Below are 27,215 nucleotides of genomic sequence, written 5' to 3'. Positions count from 1 at the left end.
TTGCAGAGGTTGCGGGGGTGACAAAAATTGCTGAGATTTGTTTTTCTTGACGTGGTGAACAAATAGGAGGAATATCAAAAAGAGGGTTTTGAATTTTTTTTAAAAAAGACATAGACCATAAAAGAATTGACAATTTTTATATTTTAAAATGAGAACAACTGACTTTCCTTAATAAAAATTTCAAAGAAAGGTAGAATATAACAAAGATTTTGTTCGACAATGGACAAAAACCGACACTGAACATATAATTTGTTAGAGACAAACGAGAGTGGTGACAAAAAATTGTTGCGATTTGTTTTTTTTGATTTGGTGAACATTTAAGATGGGTATTTGAATGTGGTTTAAATTAAAAAAAACAACAATATTTCTTTATTAAATACCTTAAAAATTCTGGAATATAACAGAGACAGAAACAGACGCTGAAGACACATTTATTTGGAGATATATGGGACAAAGACACATAGGAGGAATTTCAAGGTTTTTGTTTTAATTCAAAAATACACACATAGACCATTAACAAATGTGGAAGACAATATTGTTTTTTAATAAAAAAGGGGTCAAACTCCTGCCATCATTAACCTCTTACAGAGACTTAGGACAAATAAGGGAAACCAAATCAATTATGTAAGGACAACAGGGAGAGATGAACATGTGAGACAAATACATATATAAAATTTCGAAGGAACAAATACATTAAAGGATTATAAGTTAGAGTAAACAGGCATTGCTTATATTCGGTAGTCATAAAAAATAGGTTAATATTTGGGTGATTCTTATTTTAAAAAAAATTGTTTATATTTTGTATTATAATTTTTCTACCCTTTACCATTCTATGGATGGTATATTAAGTTGTCGTTCTATTTGTAACTATTTTGTAAAGTAAGATTAAGATCTCATACAATTTTATATCAATTTAGCCATATTGTTCTGTGAAACTCACCCGATCTTTCGATCGGAGTGACGTAGATTGATACAATTTTACTCTAATGTATGTTATGACCGGCGAATTTTTATACCCTCCACCATTCTATGGAAGGTATTTTTTCTATAGCAGCGTAAAATCCTAAGACGATCTAGCGATGTCCGTCTGTCTGTTGTAATAACTCTATTTTTCGAACAAATTGAGATAATTGCATACATGCATAGTTTACCAGTAGGCAGGTTAAGTTCTAAAATGGATCATGTCGGTCCACGTTTTCGTATAGCCCCCATATAACGGTACCTCCTAATATTCGGCATTTGACGATTTTAGCGACATTATTCACCGGAATTGTTTTAAATTTGGTATTTGAAGTTTGTTATGGGTACTACAGCTTATGACAAACATTTTTTTTATAGAATAAGATCTTACTTGGGTACTTCAACTTATGTCAAAAAAAAATCGTATGTATGTTCAAGTGTTCGTATAGCCTCCATATGACGGTACCTCCGGATAGTCCGTATTTTCATGATTTTTGCGACATTATTCAACGTAATTGTAACAAATGTCGTTTTCATTTAAGTGGTAGTTTTTGGATGTTTTTTGAAACTTTTCAATTTCCTTCGAAATCGTGGAGGGTATTAAAAGCTCAGCCCGGCTGAACTTAGCTTCTTTTTTACTTGTTGGTATGGAAATAGGGACAAATTTTTCCACTATTTATTATAGCTCCCATATAGCGGAATTACCCGATTTAAGGTACTAGTGGGGTTTTACTTCTATTTTTCAACCATATTTGCCAGCGACTAAAAGCTACCTTCCCATTAATTGTCCAAATTTTGCTACTTTCTGATATTCGATGGTTTAAAACAGTAAAGAAAGTCTTAAAGTCGGGCGGGGCCGACTTTATGATACCCTACACCACTTTGCTAATTTAGTATAGCTCCGCATAACACTTAAAAGTTTTTATGGGAGAATTCAATCATACATGCTATGATTATAATTATAATTTAAAGTTCAAAAGACTAACTATGCCGAGGCATTTGTATCTTTTAAATTCGGACTCGTATTGCCCATTTGATGCACAATTAATTTGAAATTGGATAGATATATATACGGGAGCTATATAAAATTTGGCAAAGATATTTCTGAGCTGTATTTGATATATTGTTCAATATCTTTGTTACGGAGTGCATATTACGGCTTTGGGTAACAAATGTAACAAATCGGATGAACAATATATATGGGAGCTATAGCTATATCTGAACCGATTTCGATCAAATTTGGCATACTTATTTTCAGGTCTAATTTGGTTGTATGTGCAAAATTCCATACTATTCGGGCTGATATTACACATTTGATGCACAATAAAAGCAAGTCGGACGAAGATATATATGGGAGCTATATCTAAATTTTGACCGATTATCTCAAATTTCAATAGGGTTCGACCTTGGGCCAAACAAATGATTTGTGCAAAATTTCATCTGGATATGGCAATAAATGCGAACTGTACTTTGTTTACAAAAATACATGGATAGATAAACGGACAGACGGACGGACGGACGGACGGACATGCATAAATCGGCTAGGAATGTGATTCTATGCACATCATCAAAAGGAACTATGGGTCTATCTCGTTTCCTTTTGCCTGTTACAAACAAATGCACAAATACATAATACCCTGACAACCTTGAGGTGTAGGGTATAAAAACTTAAACCACAATGTTTAACGGAATTGTTTAATTTGAGTTCGCAATGACAGAAAATGGTCTATGGAGCTTCACATTTTCGTAAAACCTACATTTGGTATGTTTTTATTCGCATTTTTGACTGGATTTCTATGTTAAAAATACTGAACTGAGCGAACTTCAAAAACAATGGGAAATATTTTTGCTCTTTTGAGAGTTATGAGTGTTGAAAATGTTTAACTTTTGTGGGAGAGCTAGCAGAAGGAGTGGACCACATATCCATGCGAAATCTAATGGTATCTTATTGCGATATACGAAGCTTGAAGAAAAGTGGACACTCATCAAGTCATTCAAAATGTTGACCTGCAGACGTAAGTCACTAAATTCAGTGGGTAAATATTTTTCAAGTTCGCTCCTTGCCTAAATCTGATAAACGTATTACTACTGTCCAATTTTGAACTCTATCTGGTAGCATATTCTTGTAGTATAGGAAATATGTAAGATTTTTCGAAAAGTTTTAGTTTTGTAGGGGAAATACGTGAAAGATTTGAAGAAAATCAGCCACTAATTTCCATATTTTCAGCAGCTATTTTTATACCCTCAGCCATATGGCTAGAAAGGGTATATATCATTTGATACGGCCGAAACGTGTCTTATCGAAATAACGGTTTAAAACCCTAGGTCTTTTTGGACCAAATCCGTTTCAGGACATTTGGAGTCGATCTAGCGATGTTCGTGCGTCCGTCCCACTGTCTCTCTGTCTGCTGGCTGGTGCACGCTATAAATTTTGAACGGAGTATCAGATATTGTCCAAACTTGGTACATCGTGACATTATTTTTTTATTTAAGCCATCGGCCACCTCTTCTAGTACCCCTCCCACAAAATCGTCAGCATTTCATTATTTATTAAGTTCATAAAACGCGATATTAACATTCGATTTCATTCAGAGCAGGCACATCTCAATATTTCTATCAACACAAGATCTGTTATAAAGATGATAGATATTGGACCATTCCTTCCGGTACATTCACCACAAAGGGTCAAAGATTCGAATAACCAAAACGATCATTAAATTAATGATCTGTTTTGTAAAATTTTGTGTCAGAGTCTAGATTGAAACGACTAAAAATATTGAGCGTTTGTGTTTGTGATCGAGATCTTGTGTTGGTAGATATATTTAAAAAGAACTGTGTGATACCATTAACATTTTTACGTAGTTTTTGAGACGAATATTTTTGGTACCATTCAGGATCTATTTATTAGTATAAAACGCCTTTTGCTACAGCATTTTGGATTTACTCTTTTCAGGTGTTCCTACTTCTGACTGCAAAGCCTAAATTTGATGATACGTAAGCAGCTTGACCTTCCAGGGGGATAAGTTAATGTCAAATTATAAAGGAAAACTACGATAGGATTCGAGTGCGGCTCTGACATATCGTTATAGGCAGGCAAACAAAGTAACATAACTACAAATTTAATTGTGTTCTAATAATATTCGACTGTTTTATGTACTTATTTATTGACACTTGGTAGCAGTTGGGCAAATATTTAATCACAATAACATCGTCATGTTAAAAAAATAGAAAGCTGTTTGTAGGTACTTACTGGTACCCAAATGTAATTAATAAGCCCATCACTTGGTAGTGTGTTTTTTCCGGGACACCGATAGTATCAATACCACCGATATTTTTAATGTCACCTACCAAAATTTCAATCTTTAATCGTTTCTTATGTTTAAAAGTGTTCTCACCGGGTTTCCGTTGCAATAGTTTTGGATCTCCCCGCTAGCTATCAGAATTCTCAAAAAAATGTTATTGTTTACAGCTTTTCGGAATCTGTCAAAAAAATATATATTTCCGGTTTATTTTAGCCATCTGTCTCTGAATCTTTGGGGTTAGTTCGAATAAAATAAACTTTACTACAACACAGGTTCCAATTCAAATACTCATACAGTAGAAAATATTTTGTTTTTACATTTTCCTAACAGTCAAAGACGTAGGACACTGGAACCCATGCCTTTCCGAAGTGATTGAAATTGTTATTTTTTATGTTTTTTTTTACCAGCTGGAAATGATTTCGAAAATCATTTCTGCATACATCCCTGCTAACCATATATTGGGTATTTCTAAGACCTAGTCTATTTAACCATTCACAAAATCAGAGGTCCAGCTGTTTTACTTAGTCTTTGTTCAAAAGTTATTTATTTACTCAGCCCTGCTTCAAATCTTTATATTTATAACGTGGAGATTTTTCAATTAATTCTCACACTATACCAAAAATCTCCCATCTCCCCCCAACTTCAACCTTAGTTTTCCCCATTCAGTATGGCACAATAGCAAAGTCCTTGCAAAAATAAAGTACTTTATTCAAATTATTCTCATTCATTTACATTATTTTCCTGAGAAAGTTGTTATAACAAATTTTGCCAAAGATTTATTTGCTCAGCGAAGGTAAGAAGCAGCGTTTTCAATTGTTCTCTGCTTAAGCGATAACGAAACCTCTTAAATGACCGAAAAACTTAAATTGCTATTGGAATTTTTGTGAGGAAAGAATAGAGGGACGACGACATTGGGAGGATATAAAATAGAAGAAAAAAAAAAAACATTTATAAATGAATTACAACGTGGAGAGAGGGGAAACACTCAACCAACTTGGATACTTTTGGTGCAACAACGAAACGAAAATTGTTTTGGTGGAAGACAATAGCGTTTTCAATGATTTTAACCTTTAAATTGAGCAAGAAAAGAAGGGTATTCATTTCAAAAAGTCCTTTATAGTAAATACTGAAAAACAAACAACAAATAACTGGGTATAGAAAATGAGAAAAGTGGAAAATGAAAGAAAGGCATGGAGGAAAGTGGACCAAACAAAACGTCGTAACACAAAAAACTCATTAATCAGATAAAGCAAATGTAAATTTAATTAAAACAAAAAAAAAAAAAACTAAAAGCAAGTCAGGCAACCAAAATTACAGCTTAACTCAAAATCGCTTTTAAGTAGAGAAGCTAAACACAAAAAGTGTGGCATTAAAATAAAGGGAAAAGGAAATTGAATTAAGTCCAAGCTCCTCCGCCCAGCCCCCAGCCCCAAATGACTTCCATAACTTATGAACTGGTACAGGACAGGTAAATATTTACAGCACTAGCAGGAACAACATAAAAAAATTAAAGGTAAATAAATTATTAGGGGCAGATGAAGATTTATTAATTAAACCGTGTTAGGAGGTCATAGACACACACTAAAGCCAAGTTGCTTGCTTTCCTCATTTTCTCTTGGTTAGTTAAGCTGAAAGCAATATAAGAAAAAACATTTTTTTTCTGGACAAAAACATTAAGAAAAACACCAACAACAACAGCAATAACATAAAGACGTTAAATGTAATAAAAAACAACAACAAATGGCCGGCGACAGCAGCAGTATCTTCATCATTATTATAATTATCATTGGAAGGATAACATTTGAGGTAGGAACACTGAGAACGAGAAATGGAGAAAGCACGGTAGCAGCATCAGCTTGCCTGCTTGCCTTTTGTCCTTGCAAAGCAGGAACATGAAAATGAAACAAGTTGTGGCAACAACTTACCTGTGACTTTGAACGCATAGTCGGCTGGTATTTTCTTCGTATCTTTCGTGGACAGCAAACGCACAGGATTCTCACAAAAGCTCTGCAATTAAAATAAGAGGAGAAAAAGAGGATGAACAAGTAAAAAAACAGACCGAACTTTTTATACCCTCCACCATTGGGAAGGAACTTAAAATTTTCAAAAAAAAATCTGGGGGCTATACGAAGACGTCAACCTTTGTATACCCTACACCACAAAGTGGTCAGGGTATTATGTCTTTGTGCATTTGTTTGTAACAGGCAAAAGGAAACGAGATAGACCCATAATTCCTTTTGATGATCTGCATAGAATCACATTCTGAGTCGATTTATGCATATCCGTCCGTCGGCCTGTCCGTCCTTCCGTCTGTCCATGTATTTTTGTAAAAAAAGTACAGTTCGCAATTATTGCCCTATCCAGATGAAATTTTGCACAAATCGTTTGTTTGGCCCAAGGACGAATCCTATTGAAATTGGAGATAATCGGTCAGAATTTAAATATATCCCCAAACATATCTTCGTCCGATTTGCCTTTTATTGTGCTCCAAACGTGTAATATCAGGCTGAATGGTATGGAATTTTGCACATACAACCAGATTAGGCCTGAAAATAAGTATGCCAAATTTTATCGAAATCGGTTCAGATATAGCTATAGTTCCCATATATATTGTTCATCCGATTTGTTATTTGTTAAATATATCAAATGAAGCTCAAAAATACCTTTGCTAAATTTTATCGAGATCGGTTCAGATTTGGATATAGCTCCCATATATAACTTCATCCGATTTAGCTTTTATTGTGCACCAAACGTCTAATATTTGTCCAAATTGAATGGAATTTGGCACTTACGACCGAATTGAGTCTAGAAGCTAGTACGTAAAATTGAAGATCGGTTCAGATATAGCTATAGCTCCCATATATATTGTTCATCCGATTTGTTGTATTTGTTACCCACAGCCGTAATATGCACTCCGTAACAACGATATTCAGGGAAATATTACAAATACAGCTCAGAAATATCTTTGCCAAATTTTATCGAGATCGATTATGTTTGAATTCTCCCATAAAAACTTTTAATTGTTATGTGGAGCTCTACTAAATTAGTAAAGTGCTGTAGGGTATCATAAAGTCGGCCCCGCCCGACTTTAAGACTTTCTTGTCGCTAAAATCATTGAATTATCGAATATCGGGTGGTACCGTTATATGAGGGATATACGAAAACGTGAACCTACATACGAAATTTTTTGTCATAGGCTGTAGGTCCCATTGCGAAATTTAAATACCAAATTTGTTACAATTCTGGTGAATAATGTCCCAAAAAACATGAAAATATCGAGTATCAGGAGATACCGTCATATGGGGGCTATGCGAAGACTTGGACCTGCATACGAAATTTTTTGTCATAGGTTGTAGTACCCATTAAGATTTCCCAATACGATTCCGGTGAATAATGTTGCTAAAATAATCAAAATATCGACTATCGGGAAGTACCGTTATATGAGGCCTATGCGAAGACGTAGACCGGCATACGAAATATTGTGCCGTAGGTTGAAGTACCCATTAAGATTTTCCAATACGAAATTTGAAACGATTCCGGTGAATGATGTTGTTGAAATCATCAAAATACCGACTATCGGGAGGTACTGTTATATGGGGGCCATACGAAGACCTGGACTTGCATACGAATTTTTGTTGCCGCAGGTTGTAGTACCTATTAACATTTTCCAAAACGAAATTTGAAACCATTCCGGTGAATAATGTGGCTAAAAATCATGAAAATACCGACTATCGGGAGGTACCGTTATATGGGGCCTATACGAAGACGTGGACTTGCACAGACAATTTTCTGTCATAGGCTGTAGTATTCATTACGAACTTCAAATATTAATTTTAAATAGTTCCGGTGGATAATGTCGCTAAAATCATCAATATGAAGACGTGGACATGCACAGAAAATTTTCTGTCATGGGCTGTAATACCCATTACGAACTTCAAATACGAAATTTAAAATAATAATTCCGGTAAATAATGTCGCTAAAATCATCAAAATACCGAATATCGGGGGTCGTTATATGAGGGCTGTACGAAGACGTGGACCCACACAGACAATTTTCTGTAATAGGCTGTAGTACCCATTAAGATTTTCCAACACGAAATTTGAAACGATTCCGGTGAATGATGTTGCTGAAATCATCAAAATACCGACTATCGGGAGGTACCGTTATATGGGGGCTATATGAAAACCTGGACTTTAATACGAATTTTTTTGGCATAGGTTGTAGTACCTTTTAAGATCTTCCAATACGATATTTGAAACGATTCCGGTAAATAATGTTGCTGAAAATCATCAAAATACCGACTATCGGGAGGTACCGTTTTATGGGGCCTATACGAAGACGTGGACGTGCATACAAAAATTTTTGTCATGGGCTGTAGTACCCATTACGAACTTCAAATACGAGACTTTATGTAATTCCGGTAAATAATGTCGCAAAAATCATGAAAATACCGAATACCGGGAGGTACCGTTATATGGGGGCTATACGAAAACGTGGGCCATGTCGGTCCATTTATGAATTTAACCTGCCTACCGGCAAACTATGCATTTATGCAAAATTTTAGCCATCTATCTCAGTTCGATCGAAAGATAGCGTGATTACAACAGACAGACGGACAGACAGACAGACAGACGGATAGACAGACAGACAGGCAGGCGGGCATCGCTAGATCGTCTTAGAATTTTACGCTGATCCAGAATACATATACTTGGTAGGGTCTATTATGAATATTTCGAGGAGTTACAAACGGAATGACAAAGCTAATATACCCTCCATAAAATGGTGGATTGTATAAAAGTGTATAAATGTGTGTGTGTGTGTGGAAAATTAGAAATCATTTCTCATAATTCCGTTTTTTTTTTTCTTTTTTCAACAAGTAACAGGAATCTGCTATATCTTCACATACCCTCGTTGAGATTCACTGAAGTGGAAATTAAGTGTTTGCTGAGTCAGGCTAAACATGGGCAATAGAATCACCGTTGTCTTCTATTAGTTTGCTTTGTTTGCGGAAAGGAATAGAGGCATATAATTTTCTTTAGGCTCAAGGACAAATTTGTAAATATATCATTTCCTGATGTGTCCACGAGCATAAGAGTTATATGTGTGTGTGTGTGCATAAATGGATGCACGTGCCATTTTACTGGCAAGGATGGTATGGTAAAGCGAAAAGGTTAGAATTTCCTCCAGCATGATTTATGTAGCAACGTCAAAATGTGTATGCAGATTATTAATGTTCCCTCGTCAAAAATGTTTAATTAAGTAATGATTACACGCCACACAGTTGTTTAGAACCCTAGCTGAGAAGACCCAAATGTTCTCATTAAAAAGACAGATGGGTCTGCCAAAATCATAGGCGCCTGTTATATAAGACATAATGTTTTATAGAAACTAGGAAATGCCTAGCGAAAAGTTCACCTAAATATTGTAGATTTGTTCTAACTGTTCGTATTAGGCCTTTTTATACCCTCAGGCATATGGCTACAGAGGGTATATGTCTTTCGATATTTATACCCTCAGCCACATGGCTACAGAGGGTATATACAATTTGATTCGGTCAAAACGTGCCTACTCGAAATAATGGCTTTAGACCCTAGGTCTCTTTGGACCAAATCCGTTGCAGAACATTTGGAGTCGATCTAGCGATGTCCGTCCGTCTGTCTGTCTGGCTGGTGCGCACGATAACTCTCGAAGGGAGTATCCGATTTGGTCCAAACTGGGTACATCGTAATATTTTTGTCAAACTTAGATCTGATTTTGCTCCAACTTTGCATATCCCAATATTTGCGTCAGTTCTAGGATTCGTGCCAAAATGAATAGTATTGGTCCACTTCATTAAGCGCCTCTCCCACAAAGGGTCAACATTTTGAATAATTATAACTCTTAAAAAATATGATGTAAGGGTCAGATTGTCTTCAAATTTCACAAATCCTACTATTTTTATAAGGCCAAGATCTGGCAGTAAGACGGAATATATCGGTGCACTCCTTCTGGTACCTCCCCCACAAACGCTGAAAATGTTGAATATCCATGAAGTTCATAAAAAGCGAAATCAACATCCGATTCCATTCCAAACATGGAACATCTCAATATTTCCATCAACACAAGATCCGTTATAAAGATGGTAGAGATCTGTTATAATAATTATGGCATGGCGGCTGAGCCATATACAGGGTGAGATGGAAAAAAAATTCCAACCAAATTCACACTGCTGTCATTTATAAGCCGATCGTCCAACAGCAGTTAAAATTTTTCCATAGAAAGCTCATTATATTGTTTACAAGCGTATAAAGCACTTTACTGAGAATTTTCCAGAAAAAAACTTATTCTGGATGGAATTCAAGCGTGATAGTCTGATTTCTTTATATTTGGCTGGAAAACTACAAGTGGCTATCGTTAGAACACTCCAGCATTAAAATGTGAATAAATCTTTTGTGTCTCGTACCATCGCTGGTAGCGTAGCCCGACGTCAAGCAAGTGGACGGAAGACAACAGCAACATCAGCAGAAATGGTTTGAAAGGTAAAGGGGCGACTTAATCGAAACCCGCGTCGCAGTTGCCGAAAAATGCCTCGTGAGCTGAACATATCGCAATATTCCATTCGGCAAATATTGAAAAATGAGCTCGGGGTAAAGCTATTGAAATTCGAAAAGTGTAAGAACTTACACCGCAACAGAAAGAAAATAGACTCAAAAGAGCTAAAGAGTTTCTTCGCTTGGCCGAAAGTGGTGAACTGCCGAATTTGGTTTTCTTCGATGAGAAAACATTCGTTGTCCAGCAGCAAAAAAAAAAAAAAAAAAAAAATGATAGTATTTACTTGACAAAGAGGTCAGCTGAAAAGTTGCACCTTCGTTTGGCCACCAGAACTCAAGCGCCGCCACGGTGATGGTGTGGGCCGCTATAACAGCCGATGGTCGCTGTCCGCTCGTATTAATCGACCGTGGTATCAGAATAAATGCTGAATATTATCGCGAAAATATTCTGGAGGGTGTTATAAAGCCTTGGGCATGCTAACATTTTGGGCGCAGACCTTGGATATTCCAATAGGACTCAGCACCATCGCACTCAGCAGGTGCCACCCAAGAATGATAACAAAATGAGGTTCCTCTCTTCATTTCCAGCGCACAATGGCCACCAAAATCTCCGGATACCAATCCCTTGGACTATTGTGTCTGGAGTATGTTGGAAAGCAATGTTGGCACTAAAAAATACCAAAGTGTCTATAACCTCGAAAGCAGGCCTTTAGCCTGGAATGGGCAAAAATACCGCAGAGTAACATTCGGGCAGCGTGTGACGGTTTCATTGGTCGTTTGAAGGCCACAATTCGTGCCAAAGTTGACCAATTCTAACAAATCCAAACTTATTCTAAAATTTGATGCTATTTGCGACATTTTTTGCTTTCATTCAATAAAATTAAAAAATGCAAACATTATGGCGTTTGACTTTGTTGCAGTTTTTATACCCTACACCACAAGTTGGTCAGGGTATTATGTCTTTGTGCATTTGTTTGTAACAGGCAAAAGGAAACGTGATAGACCCATAGTTCCTTTTGATGATCTGCATAGTCATTCTGAGTCGATTTATGCATGTCCGTCCTTCCGTCTGTCCATGTATTTTTGTAAACAAAGTACAGTTCGCATTTGTTCCCCAAACCATTTGTTTGGACAAGGACGAACCCTATTGAAATTTTAACATATATCTGAACCGATTTCGATCAAATTTGGCATACTTATTTTCAGGCCTAATTTGGTTGAATGTGCAAAATTCCATACTATTCGGGCTGATATTACACGTTTGGTGCACAATAAAAGGCAAATCGAACGAAGATATATATGGGAGCTATATCCAAATTTTGATCGGTCAAAATTAATTTTTGTGTTACTTTTTACAATTTAAAGTTCTATCTAGCTTTAAAAAAACACCCTTTATATAAAATTTTCCTTAGGTGTTCTTCGAATGAATTTTGCTACGATATTACCTTAAGTCATCCCATGAACAGACTTTTTGTTCTTCCATGAGAAATTCTCTAGTCTTCTATGAGAAGACCTTTTTAACTCATATGATAATTGTTTTTGGTCCTATAGATGAAGACCTCCTTTTGATGTTACTTGAAATGAATTTCTGATCTGGTGGTCTTTTATTAAATGACTTCCCCGCCTTTTTTTATAAAAAAGTATTTTTATTTTCCTACTTTTGATTCTGTACCGTGAGAGATTAGTCAGCATTTTTCGATTTAAATTTGTACTTTTTTACAAAACTTACTAGTCGACCATCGGCTCTATCGGTGTTTATGAGAGGATCAGTTGGTCTTCTACGAGAACTCCAAAAGATATTTTCGCGATTGACAAAAAGCTTATAGTTGTGCGTATGTAAGGTAAATTCTTCCGTTAGAAAACTTAAATGGATATAATTGGAGATCATATGCCATCTCATAATAATAAATAAAAGTAACTCTTATACAACCTATAAAATTGTCTTATATAAAAGAAGAATTATAATTTAAGAAGACAGTTTCTTCTTATGGAAGACAATTTGATCTTCTCATTGGTATTTCTGGAATTTCTGAAGAACAGTTTGCCATGTCACATCAGACATTTTTTGTGAGAAATTCTACTGGCCTTTCTTATGAATGCAATAATTTCTCATATAAGAAAGGCCTTTTGAAATTCTTAAGAACTCCTTCTGGTCCTCTATGGGAGAGCTTAATATTTTGTATAAAGACCATTTAGTCTTCCTCAAGAAATTCTCCTGGTCTCTCATGCGAAAACTCCAGGTCCTTCATTAAGAAACATTTCTTCGATCAGGAATATGACTAAAAAAGTCTTCTCATACAGGTGAGAAGGTTACGCAATGCAAAATATGAGCTAATTCTGTCCATTCTATACCCCATGCAGATTTCGTGAGGATCTGTCGATAAATGCGACGTTTCCAATATTTCTAAGAATAACAAACTTTTTGGCCACATCAAATTTGTAATGCGCTTATGGTATGAAAACATAGATGTTTCGTAACATCGTCAAAACTAATTCGCTTATTGTAAGGTCTGTAAAAAATGTAATGCTCTTTTGGATTATATGAAATCCTAACTACATATGCATTTCCATTTCTCATAACATTACCATAAGATGCTGTAAATTGCATTTAATATTCTGAAAAGGGAGACTAGAGTAATTTCATAATACAAAAATCATATCTTGCACTCCCCTTGGTACTTTCATCGTGGTTGGCTATCTACAGGGTCCCGCAGCTTGCCATGCTTTCTAGAAAATCACTTTCATTTGAAAAACCATAATCATAATGTTACAATTAGCCCTGCAAACCACAGCAAAGCATTTCAATGTTATTGCCGAGCAGGAAATGTGGTCAACACTTGTTTCTCGCACCCCCTCCGTGAACATACTGGTACATATTCGGTCACTTTGCCACTTTTTTCTCTCTGCTTTGGATTACCTCAACACCCTTGGCCAAGAGTATGGTCTAAAATAATTGGCATAAAATGGTCCTTGCTGCCGCAATTTTTATGTTGTGGGGAAAATTAACTGTGTGTTGTTGTTGGGGGAGAGATACATTGACATTAAAATTCGAATGCCCCAAAGCATGCCATTAGACAACACATTTTGAAATTATGCAAATGGCAAAAGTGTTTTTTTTTAGTCCCTCAGCAATTCTTCTTAAATAAAATGAGCCTGGCAGACACCAGTCATGTTGCGTGGTGGAAAATCTGCAACCACAACAGCAGTGTCATCATGGCAACAACATCTTTTTTATGACAGTTATTACCAGAAAAACCGCAAGGCTGCTAACCAAAATGTTTTGTGATAAAAGAGAACAGATTGCCACAATGAGAATTTACAAATTATTGGAATCATTTTTTTCTTATTTGGTGGCGAACCTTAATTCTATTAGCAGAACAACTGCAATTCTAATGGAAAACTTGGTAGTGGGTGACAAAACTAACTACTGGTATTCTATGAGTAGACCGACTGCTGGTCTCTATGAGAAGACCAACTGCTGGTCTTCTATGAGAAGACCAACTGCTGGTCTTCTATGAGAAGACCAACTGCTGGTCTTCTATGAGAAGACCAACTGCTGGTCTTCTATGAGAAGACCAACTGCTGGTCTTCTATGAGAAGACCAACTGCTGGTCTTCTATGAGAAGACCAACTGCTGGTCTTCTATGAGAAGACCAACTACTGGTCTTCTATGAGAAGACCAACTACTGGTCTCCTTGTGAGAAGACCCACTGCTGGTCTACTTTTGAAAAGACCCACTGCTGGTCTTCTTTTGAGAAGACCCACTGCTGGTCTTCTTTTAAGAAGACCCACTGCTGGTCTTCTTTTGAGAAGACCCACTGCTGGTCTTCTTTTGAGAAGACCCACTGCTGGTCTTCTTTTAAGAAGACCCACTGCTGGTCTTCTTTTGAGGAGACCCACTGCTGGTCTTATTTTGAGAAGACCCACTGCTGGTCTTATTTTGAGAAGACCCACTGCTGCTCTTCTTTTGAGAAGACCCTCCGCTGGTCTTCTTTTGAGAAGACCCGCTGCTGGTCTTCTTTTGAGAAGACCCACTGCTGGTCTTCTAGGAGAAGACCCACTGCTAGTCTTCTTTAAAAAAGATTTTCAGCTCTTCAATTAGAAGCTCTTTCATGAGCTCAGTTCTTCAATGAGAAGCTCTTTCATAAACTTCAGCTTTTCTATGAGTGGACCTTCAGTTCTTCTATGAGAAGACCAATTGCTCTTCTATGAGAAGACCAATTGCTCTTCTATGAGAAGACCAATTGCTCTTCTATGAGAAGACCAATTGCTCTTCTATGAGAAGACCAATTGCTCTTCTATGAGAAGACCAATTGCTCTTCTATGAGAAGACCAATTGCTCTCTATGAGGAGACCAATTGCTCCTCTCCTCCTCCATTACAATGCCTTGCTCTTCTATGAGAAGACCAATTGCTCTTCTATGAGATCAACTCTGGCCTTCTATGAGATCACGGTCAGCTCTGGTCTTCTTTGACCAGAAGACGAAAATCTGGAAATAACCTCTTCATATCTTTTAAACAACCAAACTTCTCCCAATTTTCCTCCACACTCACCTCCGAAAATCTCTGCTCCAACACGCGTAAATCACAGGATTCATCCCAGAGTTGAACCAACCCAGCCATGTTACCACCGCCGAAACGGTCTCCTCATGCTCTATGCATTCCATGCAAAAACCCGACAACAGATTCACAACGAAAAATGGCAGCCAACAAACGATGAAGACACCCATTACAATGCCCAGCGTCTTAGCCGCCTTCTTCTCCTTGGCGAATTTGGCCAATTTCCTTGACCACGAAAAGTTCTTACCGCCCATGTGACGATGTCGTGCCAGGCCATTGTTGTGCAGCGCCGATAGCGGCTCATCATCTGGCTCTTCCGGCGTAGATGTGGTGGTGCCCGCATTACTGTGATTGTGATGCGACGTCCGATGATGATGATGGACATGCGGATGATGCTGAGAGCCACCACTGGGACCACCGCCCAGTGAACCGTGCAGCGCCTGATGGTGAGAGCTGGTGGAGGGTTCTCGTGTGGTACCGCCGCGATGGATGCGCAACGTCAACTGCAGTTCACCGGAGGCCATGAGCACCTGTTTGGTGCCGATCTTCAGTGAACGCGTCTGTATCACTGCCGCTCGATAAATGCGGCAATAGGTGAATACCATCACGAGGAGCGGCAGGTAAAATGAAATGGTCGACGAAAACACCAAGTAGCCCAGATGTTCCGTGAAGGTACACTTGTAGGCCGGCATCTCACCATCACGGGCTGCCCGCCACCACAGTATGGCCGGAAAGCTGATGGCGCTGGAACATACCCAGACCGCACAAATCAACAGTGCGGCCCGCTTCACAGTCATGCGCATGGGATATGAGAACGGATCTGTTATGGCCCAGTAACGGTCCAGTGATATGACACATAGATTGAGTATGGAAGCCGTGCTGAAGAGCACATCCAGTGATCTCCAGATATCACACCAGTCGGTGCCGAAGAACCACGTGTTCTCCAGCACCTCGTACAGTGCCGAGAAAGGCATCACAACCAAGCCCACCAAACAATCAGCCACCGCCAAGCTGGTGATGAAGTAGTTGGTGGCCGTATGCAGGTAACGCTCTCTTATGACGGCCAGGATGACCAGAGAATTGCCGAAAACGGTGGCAAACGAGAAGAGGAACAAAAACGACAGCAGGCTGACCCGATCATTGGACAACGAGGTGAGGAACTCCGACAAGTCCGGCTCCTGAGGTATGCTGGTGCTGTTGAAGGGATCCGCAGGTGTTGTGGCAAACGCTTCCGCCGGATTGATGATGGTCGGGGCGGTGCTTGATATGGATGTGGAAATGGTGTCGCCGTGCTCGACAAAGCCATTGAAATAGTAGTACAGGTCATCGGAAATGTTGTAGCTAGAGAAGAATGTAGGCGATGGTGTAGCTGGTGCACTGGCGGAGGAGTTGTGGTGATTGTCGTTTCGTGTGAAGGCGGGTGTATCGGGTAATGCTGCCTCTCCGACGGATGAGGGGTAGTATTGTGCGGACATGTGTTGTTGTTGCTGGTAGTGGGTCGATGATGATTCCGACTTTTGGCCGGCATTGTGAGTCGACTCCATGCTGCTGAAGGCTCTCGGTATGGAAGCGGCCAGGGGTTGTAACAGGGCGGCATATTCCCAGTAGGGTACAGAGCTGTTGACGGCACTGGCGATGCTGTTGTAGTGTGTTGTTGTAACGTTTCCAATGTTACCGATTGCATTATTCATTATCATTTGTCATTTATGTTTGAATAGAATTTCGGGCGCTTTCTCTCTCGACTTTTTAGGTCGTTGTTGTTGTTTTGAGCCGGTGATTTTTGTAAATTTTCTGTTTTAGATTCTAATGGAGGTTATTATTGATTGTGTAGTCAGTGAAATCCATTTTTGAAAGTCCAATCGAATATATTTTAGTTGGCTCTGCATTGGCTGGCAAATCCTGAAATGAAATAAAAGTAAATATGTTATGGAAATATTTTTATATAAAAGTTTTGAGGGCGATATTTAATATAAAAAAAAAAATCTGAGAAAATTATTTACTTCGGCTTTCTATATGAACACGCTTTTGGGCTTCTATGGACCTTTTAATTCTAAATAAGAAGAACTTCTTCTCATGTACGAGAAGACCTTTGGGTTTTCCTGAGAGGATATTCAGGGATTATTATTGCCTTCTACGATATGCCCTTTTCAGATTAACTTCTGATCTTCTGACATCTTCTGAGAAGACTTCTTATCGTATAAGAAGACCTCCAGCCCTTCTCTGGGAAGGCATCCATCTTTTCTCTGAGAAGACCTCCAGCTCTTCTCTGAGAAGTCCTCCAGCTCTTCTCTGAGAAGACCTCCAGCTCTTCTCTGAGAAGATCTCCAGCTCTCTTCGCTGAGAAGATCTCCAGCTCTCTTCGCTGAGAAGATCTCCAGCTCTCTTCGCTGAGAAGATCTCCAGCTCTCTTCGCTGAGAAGATCTCCAGCTCTCTTCGCTGAGAAGATCTCCGGCTCTCTTCGCTGAGAAGATCTCCAGCTCTCTTCGCTGAGAAGACCTCCAGCTTTTCTACTGTTCTATGAGAAGCCCTTCTGGCCTTCTATGAGAAGCCCTTTTGGACTTCTATGAGAAGCCCTTCTGACATTTTATGAAAAGCCCTTCTGACATTCTTTCAGAAGCCCTTCTAAACTTCTATGAGAAGCCCTTCTGGCTTTCTATTAAAGTATTTTTTTGCAGAAGACTCAAAACTCTTTTGCTCTTTCTGAGAAGACCTTCGCCTCTCCTTTAAAACAGATTTTCGCCTTTTCCAAGGAAAGACCTTCGACTTTACTCCTTTCCGGCCTTCTATGAGAAGCTTTTCTCGTCTTCTATTAGAAGCCCTTCTGGCCTTCTATGAAATGTCTATAGGAAGACCTTCTATAGAATAATCTTCACGCAAAGGAAGACCTTCTAGTCCTTTATCCTTTTTTAGTGAACTCCAAGATCTCTATAAAAGGACATCATTGCCCTCTAAGAAATAGCCTTATGATCCACGTTGAGAGGATCTTCTGGTCCACTCGGGGGGACCTTCTAGTCATTTATAAGATGACTTCTGGTCCTATATTATGGAATATTCTATTCCTTTATAAGAGGGACGTTTTGTCCATCTAAGGTAAGCTTCTTGTCTTCTGGGGCTCTATTTGATGGCCTTCTAGTTCTCTATGGAAGGATCTTCTAGTCATTTATAAGAGTACCTTCTAGTCCATTATAAGTGCAACTTCCGGACCGCTATGAGAGCACCTTCTGGTCGATTATTAGACGAACTTCTGGTCTGGTATAAGAGGAAGTTCTGGTTATCAATTTGAGAACCTTTAGGTACTCTATGGGAACACATTCCAGTATTCTATAAGAGTATCATCTGGTCAACTATGAGAGGACTTTATATTTGTCTATTAGAGGACCTTCTGGTCAAGATGATTTTCTCTATTTGGTTATGTTTAATATGTGAGAAACTTCTGGGGGTGTATGAGAAGACCTTCTGATACTCTCTGGGAGTATTTTTTGCCCCGGAATGAGAAGTCATTTTGATCTACTATCCTCTTCGGTAATTTGAGAGGTGGTGTCTTAGTATGTTATGAGAGAGCACTTTGATTCTGTGTGTGGGCACCTTCTTGTCCTTTATAAGAGGGTTTTTGGATCCACTATGAGCGGGCTTTCAGCTCTTGTCTATGAGAAGATGTCGATCATGCCGAATATGAGAAGGTCTTAGAATTCCATGTGGCCTGAGTAAGAGAAACTACTGGTCTTCTAGGAGAAGTCCTCATGTTATATAATTATCAGAATACCTTGAATGTTTATAACATTTTCACCCAGTTACTTTGAGCACTTACTTTGATGCACTTATTCCAGTCTTCCCATAACTATTGATTTCCAGTAATATCCCCGCGATACCCCCAAATATCCCCGCGTTAAAATAACAGATACTACGCTGACAACCAACAAAATGTGTCCTTTCCTATACCTTCTAACAACAGCAGCAACAATAATGTGATATGAACAAGAAAACTGCCGGAAACATAATCCAATTTGAAAAGGAAACTTATTTTTAATATTCGCCATGAAAAGTTGCAGCATGATTCGAATGCCACATTCAAGTTATCGACAAATTAATGTCGGAAATTGAAAAATGTCGTCTCCTTGAAAGAAACAAATCGAATGGAAATTGAATTTTGCAAACTAAAAAAACACAAGAAGAGAAACGAATTGAATACTTTAAAAAGATATTTTTATCAGCGGAAAGTTTAAAAAAAGTTTTCACAAGAAAAGTGGGCTGCCACCCTCTTTGAGGATGGGAATTTCAATGAACAGGAAGTCTGTCTACCAAAGATAACGATAAGGGAGTTGAAAGCAAAAATGTAGTTCTTGTTAAGCACTGAGGGATATTCCAAGAACCATTTGTCTATCTCAAACAAACTCATTGAATTGATTTTGGAATTTGGATTTTTTTGACACTTTGCTTAAAACCAGTTTTAAAAATCTCTATAATGTCCTACTGAAAACCTATGTTTATTTCTTCATTACCCAAGCAGAGGCATATCACAAATTCCAATACATTATGGAAATTTATTTACCCTAGCCTCCACACTAAACTCCCAAGCCCCCACATCCAGCTGCTACATTTGTACGGTGATTAGCATGTGTTGCCGGTTATCCTTTATAAAGCAGAGCAAACAAACATTGAAATGTAATTTGCGTTATCTGCAACCAAACGGCAACTACTCATATGCCATGGGATCCCCTTTGTATCTGTCTCTCAATCTACCTTTTGCCACATGCCTTCTTCATCTGAAAATTCGCAATTTTCCCCATTGAATTGAAATGTTTTGCCAACACCTGCAACTGTGTCGTGAACTTATGTTTGAGTTCAATGAAGAAAGTGCAGATCTGCAAACAGAAATTGCAAAGAAAATAAAGAAGAATAAATTTCGCTTCTTTTTTCACTTTTTTGTGGAAAGCGACTTAATACTGTTTTACTCTTAACCCATGAGGGATTAGCCCTCAATCATCTGTTTTTCAAGTTTGTTTTTCATTTGTCTTCTTCGTGTCTTTTTGCTCGGGTTCCTTTGCTAAGAAGCTTAAAGTTTTGTATTATCACACATCAGTGGTGGGTAGTCTGAATATGCTAGGGAAAGTTGGAATATACATGTGGAAAACAAGTAAAAAAGCTGCAAGTTCGGCCGGGCCGAACTTTGAATACCCTCCACCATTTGGAACGAATTTGGCAATTTTCAAAAAAAAAAAAAAAAAATAATAATAAATAAATAAATCTGTTAAAAATTCTGTTAAAATCTTAAAAATACCGAATGTAGCCATTATATTAGGGTCTATACAACGACGTGCACCTGTATCATCAAATATCGAATATAGGGTCCAGACAATTTACTGTCATAGGCCGTAGTATCCATTACGAATTTCAAATACCAAATTTGACACAATTACATAATGTCGCAAAAATCATTAAAATACAGAATATCGGGAGGTGCCGTTATATGGGGGCTATACGAAGTCGTAGACATGCACAGACAATTTTCTGTCATAGGCTGTAGTATCTATTACGAACATCAAATACCATATTTAAAACATTTCCGGTGAATAATGTCGCTACAAACACCAAAATACCGAAGATGGGGAGGTACCGTTACATGGGGGCTATACCATACCGTGGACCTTTTGAGTACCCATTTACAATACCAAAAGTCCTGAAGACATTTTCATTTCGGTCGGAAGCTAGAGTGATTTCCACAGAAGGACAGACGGACGGACATCGGAAAATCGACATAGAATTTTATGCTGATCAATAATATATATACTTTGTTGGGTCTAAAATGTATGTTACGAGGTGTTACAAACGGAATGACAAACTTAATATACCCTCTATGATATGGTGGAGGGTATAGAAATGGACAACTAATATTTAAAGTTTATTCTTCGGAGAAATTTTTAAACGTTTAAAGATGAGAATTTTTTTTGTAGCAGAGCTAGAACTCTTAAATTTGGAAAGAGGGTCATTGATGGAGTGTACGATAGATGTACCAAAGGGTTTTTAGAAATTCGCACTATAATGTACGAAAAGTACTAAAATGTACTGCATTTGGTACCATTTCGTATCATGTGAATGTTTAGAACTAAAAATTTGACATTTTGGAATGGAAATCAAGTTTGAGGGGTAGTGTCGATGTAAGGAGGTATTTTTGGAAGTATGTACTCATGTATACGAAAAGTGCTAAACTGTACTAAATTTAGTACAATTTGAATTTGGAGGAACGGATGGAGCTGGAATCCTGAAATTTATTAACATTACTAGCGGAGTGTAGGTTTGGGATTTGGAGGAAGTTTTCGAAATTTGTGCTTATGTGCACAAAAAGTACTAAATGGTACTAAATTTGATACAATTTGTATTGGGTGAACTGATAGAGCAGGAATGCTGAAATTTAAAATTATGAGACACGTGTATCGACAATACAAACAATTACATTGGGCGGTAAGCAGAAGGCCTGGATAGTTCCGCCTCCCTTTTTCCATCTTTCGAAATGTTCGAGTTAAGATTTCGAAACAAATTATTACTTTCTTCAAAAACGTTCAAAAACTGCATTACTATGTTGTCGTATCCGTAAATTTTTACAGGGCAGAAGTAGCAGTCTTCGTAACACTTCATCAACGTCCAGGCGAAACGGCTGAAGCTAGAATGGTGAGGGTCACTCTTGGTCCGAAGGGGTCAGATAAACCTGGGTTTGTGGAAATTCGTGCTAGAACGGTACGAAAAGTATTAAAAGGTATTAAATACGGTACCCTTTGTAGCAGAGCTAGAACTCTTAAACTTGGAATGAGGGTCACTGATGGAGTGTATGATAGATGTACCAAAGGATTTTTGGAAATTTACACTATAAGTGTACGAAAAGTACTAAAATATACTACATTTGGTACCATTCCTTATCATGTGAACGGTTAGAGCTAAAAACTAGAAATGGAAATCAAGGTTGAGGAGTAGGGTCGATGTAAGGAGGTAGATTTAGAAGTGTATACTCAAAGTACTAAATTTAGTACAATTTGAATTTGTAGCAACGGGTGGAGTTGGAATCCCGAAATTTGAAATAAACGTTGCTGGTGGAGTGTATGATTGGGGTATGGAGGAAGTTTCCAAATTTGTCTGTGTACGAAAAGTACTAAATGATACTAAATTCGGTACAATATGGATTTGGGGGTACCGATAGAGCTGGAACTCTGACGTTTAGATATACCTTAACTATTGCATTCTAGAACTGAGGAATGTAGGTAGTTTTAAAAATTCATACTTATGTGTAGTAAATGGTACTAAATTTGATACAATTTAATTCTTGAGTGAACCGGTAGAGTTGGAATTTTGAAATTTGACAACAAGATTTCTTTTGCACTGTATGATGTAGGTAGTTATACAAATGTGTACTAAATGGTACTAAATTTAGTACAATTTTTATTTGGGTGAACCACAGGTTTGGGTGAACCACAGGTGCCTTGGCGAAACAGCAAAAATGCTGAGGCACAGGATTTTCCAAAGGAGGCGACAAATACTCCCACCACTCCGTTGGAGGCAGGGAAGAGGATAAGGCCCCTGAAGAACAGAGCACTGCGATGCCGGCGAAAAAGAAAAAGAGCTTCCCACCTACAGATGCTCCGGGCAAAATAAGTCAAGGACGCCGCAAAGGAGGCTGTAATAGGAATCCTTTGACCGAGGGCGACAAGGTTCGCCCCAGCACTGGATAGGTGTACCCGACCGTGAAATCGACTGCTAAACCAGGGGTTTGCGAGAAGAAATCCCTGGTCCAACAGAAGAGGAAACGGGTACGAAGCCGACTTCTTATACAAAGACAGCAAAAAAATAGTTGAGGGACGAAATGCATTATACATTGATTGATACAAACAAAGGTTCAGACAACTTGCATAAAGACCATTTAGAAGCATTAGAGGAAATGGTCAACAACAAAATCTTGGATCACATCATGGAAGGTGGAGATCCAATACCTATCGTGAACAGCGGTATGAAGAATAATAAACTGTTCTTCAAGATTTCTTCCTGAAAATTGGAATTAAATTACTGTTGGAGTGTAGGATGGCTTATGTAGGAAGGTTTGCAAATTCGTATTAATCTGTATTATATGGTACTAAATTTGGTACAATTTTTACTGAAATTTAGAAGTGGGGTTACAGTGGGAGTGTTGGATTTTGGTATGCCTTTTATTTACTTATTTCATTTAATATTTTTTATACCCTCAGTCATATGACTAAAGAGGGTATATATCATTTGATATGGCCAAAATGTGCCTCATCAAAATGTATGTTTTAAACACTAGGCATCTTTGGACCAAATCCGTTTCAGGACATTTGAAGTCGATCTGTCTGTAGTGCACGATGACTCTCGAAGGGAGTATCAGATTTGGTCCAAATTTGGTACATCGTAATATTATTATCAAACTTAGATCGAGTTTGGAGATGGGCATTAACGGTCCACTCCTTTTGGTGCCGCTTCCACAAAAGTTCGAAATATTAAAAAAAATAATAAAAAAAATATTTTAGTGCACAGAGAGAGAGAAAAAGTATAATCCGATTTCGCTCGAACTTTGCACATTCTGATATTTCCATCAGTTCTAGGTTAGGTGCGAAAATGGGCAATACCGGTTCACTCTATCAAGTACCTCCCCCGCAAAGGGTCAAAATTTTGAATAAACATAACTCTTAAAAAATGTAATGTAAGAGTTCGATTATATTCAAATTACACGCGTCGCAATATTTTTATTAGACAAGGTCTGGTGTGAAGATGGAATATATCGGTCCACTCCTTCTGGTACCTCCATCATAAAGGGTCAACTTTTTGAATACTTATGAAGCTCATAAGATGCAAAATTAAGATCCTATTCCATTCGATTGGCACAGCTCAATATTTCAATCAACACAAGATCTGTTATAATGATGTTAGAGATCGGACCATTCGTGCTGGTACCTCTCCTACAAAGGGTAAAAATATGGAACAACCAAAACGATCACAAAATCTGAAATTAGAATCTAGTTCTCTTCAAATTTCACATGTGCCATTAGTTTTACTAACACAAGATCTGCTATCGGCAAAGTCGACTTATACTATTTAACTTGTTTAATTTAAGATATAGCTTTACATTTTAGACCCCACAAAGTATATATATTCTTGATCAGCATAAAATTCTATGTCGATTTAGCGATGTCCGTCCGTCTGTGGAAATCACTTCCGAACGAATTAAAGTAGGAAGATAAAATTTTGCTCAAATGTATGTTATGTCTGCAGGACTTTTGGTATTTTTGTAGGTCCACGTTTTGGTATAGCCCCCATATAACTGTACCTCCCGATATTCGGCATTTTGATGATTTTATGGACATTTTTCACCAGAATAGTTTCAAATTTGGTATTTGAAGTTCGAAATGGATACTACAGCCTACGACAGAAAATGTCAGTGCAGGTCCAGGTCTTCGTATAGCCCCATATATAACGTTACCTCCCGATATTCGATATTTTGATTTTATCGACATTATAACCGATTTTTTTAAGTTTCACATTTGAATATTGTAATGGCTTATGACAAATGTTACCTACGCAGGTTCATGTCGTCGTATAGGCCCTATAATAATAGCTACATTCGGTTTTTACTATTTTAACAGAAGTTTTAATGGATTTTATTGTTTTTGAAAATTGCCAAATTCGTTCCAAATGGTGGAGGGTATTCAAAGTTCGGCCCGGCCGAACTTACAGCTTTTTTACTTGTTCATACTAATTTCGTCGAATTTTCGTGATTCGGGTTTTGATTAAGAAGAAGCCATCCTTGCCAAAAATCAATCAATATCAATGTGGTATCAGATATATTGGACGAAGCTGAGATAGTCTATGAAATTGAAAAAAATATTATTGAAAAGTTCGGGGTGCAGCTGAAATGGTCTATGATGCTCAATAAAAATCCCGGCTTATTGCTCAAATGATCGTTTAAGAAATGTTCTTAAAAAATCGACATTTATAGTTCCGATGGTGGTTTAGAAAATGTTTTTAAAAATCCACTTTTATAACTCAGATGGTTTTCATAAATGTATTTTAAAAATATCCTCAGATGGTCCATAAAAAAATTCTGTAAAATTCACGTACAGATGGCTGTTGAAAAACAATCTTAAAAAATCAACCTTTACAACTCAGATGATCGTTGAAAATATATTCTTAAAAATCCACGATATAATTCGCCTGGCTGAAAAAAATATTGAAAAGTAATCCTTAAAATCTATTGTCGTCTACGTAATGATTTTGAAAGTAAACGATTATACCATTGCTTTAGTTTAGCTTGTAACATGTCATCTGAAGATCCCTTTCCCATTATATGGGGTCATACAGATTTTTCAAGAAGCGTTTTTAAATATTAAAATCCCTTAATTTTGGTCGAAACATTTAAAGCGCTTACATCAGAAGATATGGCTATATAGGGGGCTAGGGATAATGTCAATATTTTTGTAAGGTATTAAGTATGGCGAGCCGCTCTGGAATGTATATTTAATGGGAGAAAGTACACACGCAGCAGTATCTCTTTTACATTCTCAAACCAAATTGGCTGAAAATTTGAAGAGTTTAAAATTTTTGCCCAAAAAAAATTTTTTTGCACTCCTTATTTAGGGGTGGAAAAATTTTTCCATATTTACCTTTGGCAATATGCGGAACAATGAATAATTGCTTTTGAATAAATACATTATAAAATCGATTTTCTCCCACTCTCTTCTTCTCATCATACCACACCACACCTTAATTAAATTGAAATCAACATTAAATATTCAATTCGCATACTTTCCTGTTTGTCGTTTTTTTTTTTTTTTTTTTTTTTTATAACACCAACACATAAAAAACCACCAACAGCACCAACAACACCAGTAACGCCAACATTGTCAATATGTTAATCATGTTAATCGCATTCTGATAAGCCAATTCCTTGCGGATCCTTCGTTCATTATGAATATTCATTGAATATAAATGTGGTAATAAAGGCGAAACAAAAGGAAACCAACTAACGAACGAACGAAAGCGCGAAAATAAGAAAATGAACGTCAAAAGAACGACGATTAAATTTGCAATTGGGAGCAATAATGCGTTTGTTCGTTCGTCACTCAGTCACTCAGGCAGCCAGTTGACTGCGATAAGAAAGAATGCCCGATATTCATGTGAAAAGAAGTCTCTCCTTCTGCCATGGCTTCTTTGTGCATGTGAAATTATCTGATAATAAAATGTTTCCAATTAAAATGACGAAAAGTGGAACTCTGACACGAGAAAACATAAAAAGACAGAGGGGAGGAAACATTCGACATTCATAAGGAAGTACGAAACGGATATGAAATGTGTAATAAAGCAGGAAATGACTTGAGAGATTGTTTATCATAAAGATTATAGTTTTTCAATGTGGTGGATTTTTTAAGGTGATTTGAGGATTGGTAATCGATTAACCAAAAATGGGAATGGTTTCGACACTGATATGTCAGGGATTAGAAAAAAATATGTTTTCCAAATTTTTCACTCATGGCTTCGATGGAATGAATTGCCGATATGCCAGATTTGGATTGTATTTGTTTTATTATTGTATATTAAATACATTTTTGCACCAGGTAGTGCTAAATGTTTTATGTACCCATAACTCTAGGGATACCTTTTTTGTTTTTAGTATTTTGTTCATATATATGTATTTATTTTTTGTTTTATTTCAGTGTGCGGATTCAAAATCCCAACATGACGAGCTTACTCCTGGTCAAAAAGGTAAGTACAATTGAATTACATTTTAAATAAATTTTATTAAATTATTTCAATGCTCTCACAAAGGGACCACCAGAAAAAATTGGGTTCTTTAAAAATTATTTTTTC

At 37.5% G+C, this 27,215-nt stretch overlaps 1 protein-coding gene across 1 annotated transcript in view; it reads right to left on the bottom strand.

Moving 5' to 3' along the window:
• Positions 1 to 15,342: 15,342 nt before the first annotated feature.
• LOC101894763 (dopamine receptor 2) overlaps positions 15,343 to 27,215 on the bottom strand; it is a 112,667-nt gene continuing 100,794 nt past the window's right edge. The window contains exon 2 of the mRNA XM_059118536.1: positions 15,343 to 17,251. Coding sequence (XP_058974519.1) covers positions 15,343 to 17,049 — 1,707 coding nt within the window. The 5' untranslated portion in view covers positions 17,050 to 17,251. The remainder of the gene's footprint in view (positions 17,252 to 27,215) is intronic.

The sequence above is a fragment of the Musca domestica genome, unplaced genomic scaffold (assembly GCF_030504385.1).
Source record: "Musca domestica strain aabys unplaced genomic scaffold, Musca_domestica.polishedcontigs.V.1.1 1, whole genome shotgun sequence".
NCBI classification, from domain to species: domain Eukaryota; kingdom Metazoa; phylum Arthropoda; class Insecta; order Diptera; family Muscidae; genus Musca; species Musca domestica.
The sequence above is the reverse complement of the archived record's forward strand: the minus strand, read 5'-3'. Positions and strand labels throughout refer to the sequence as shown.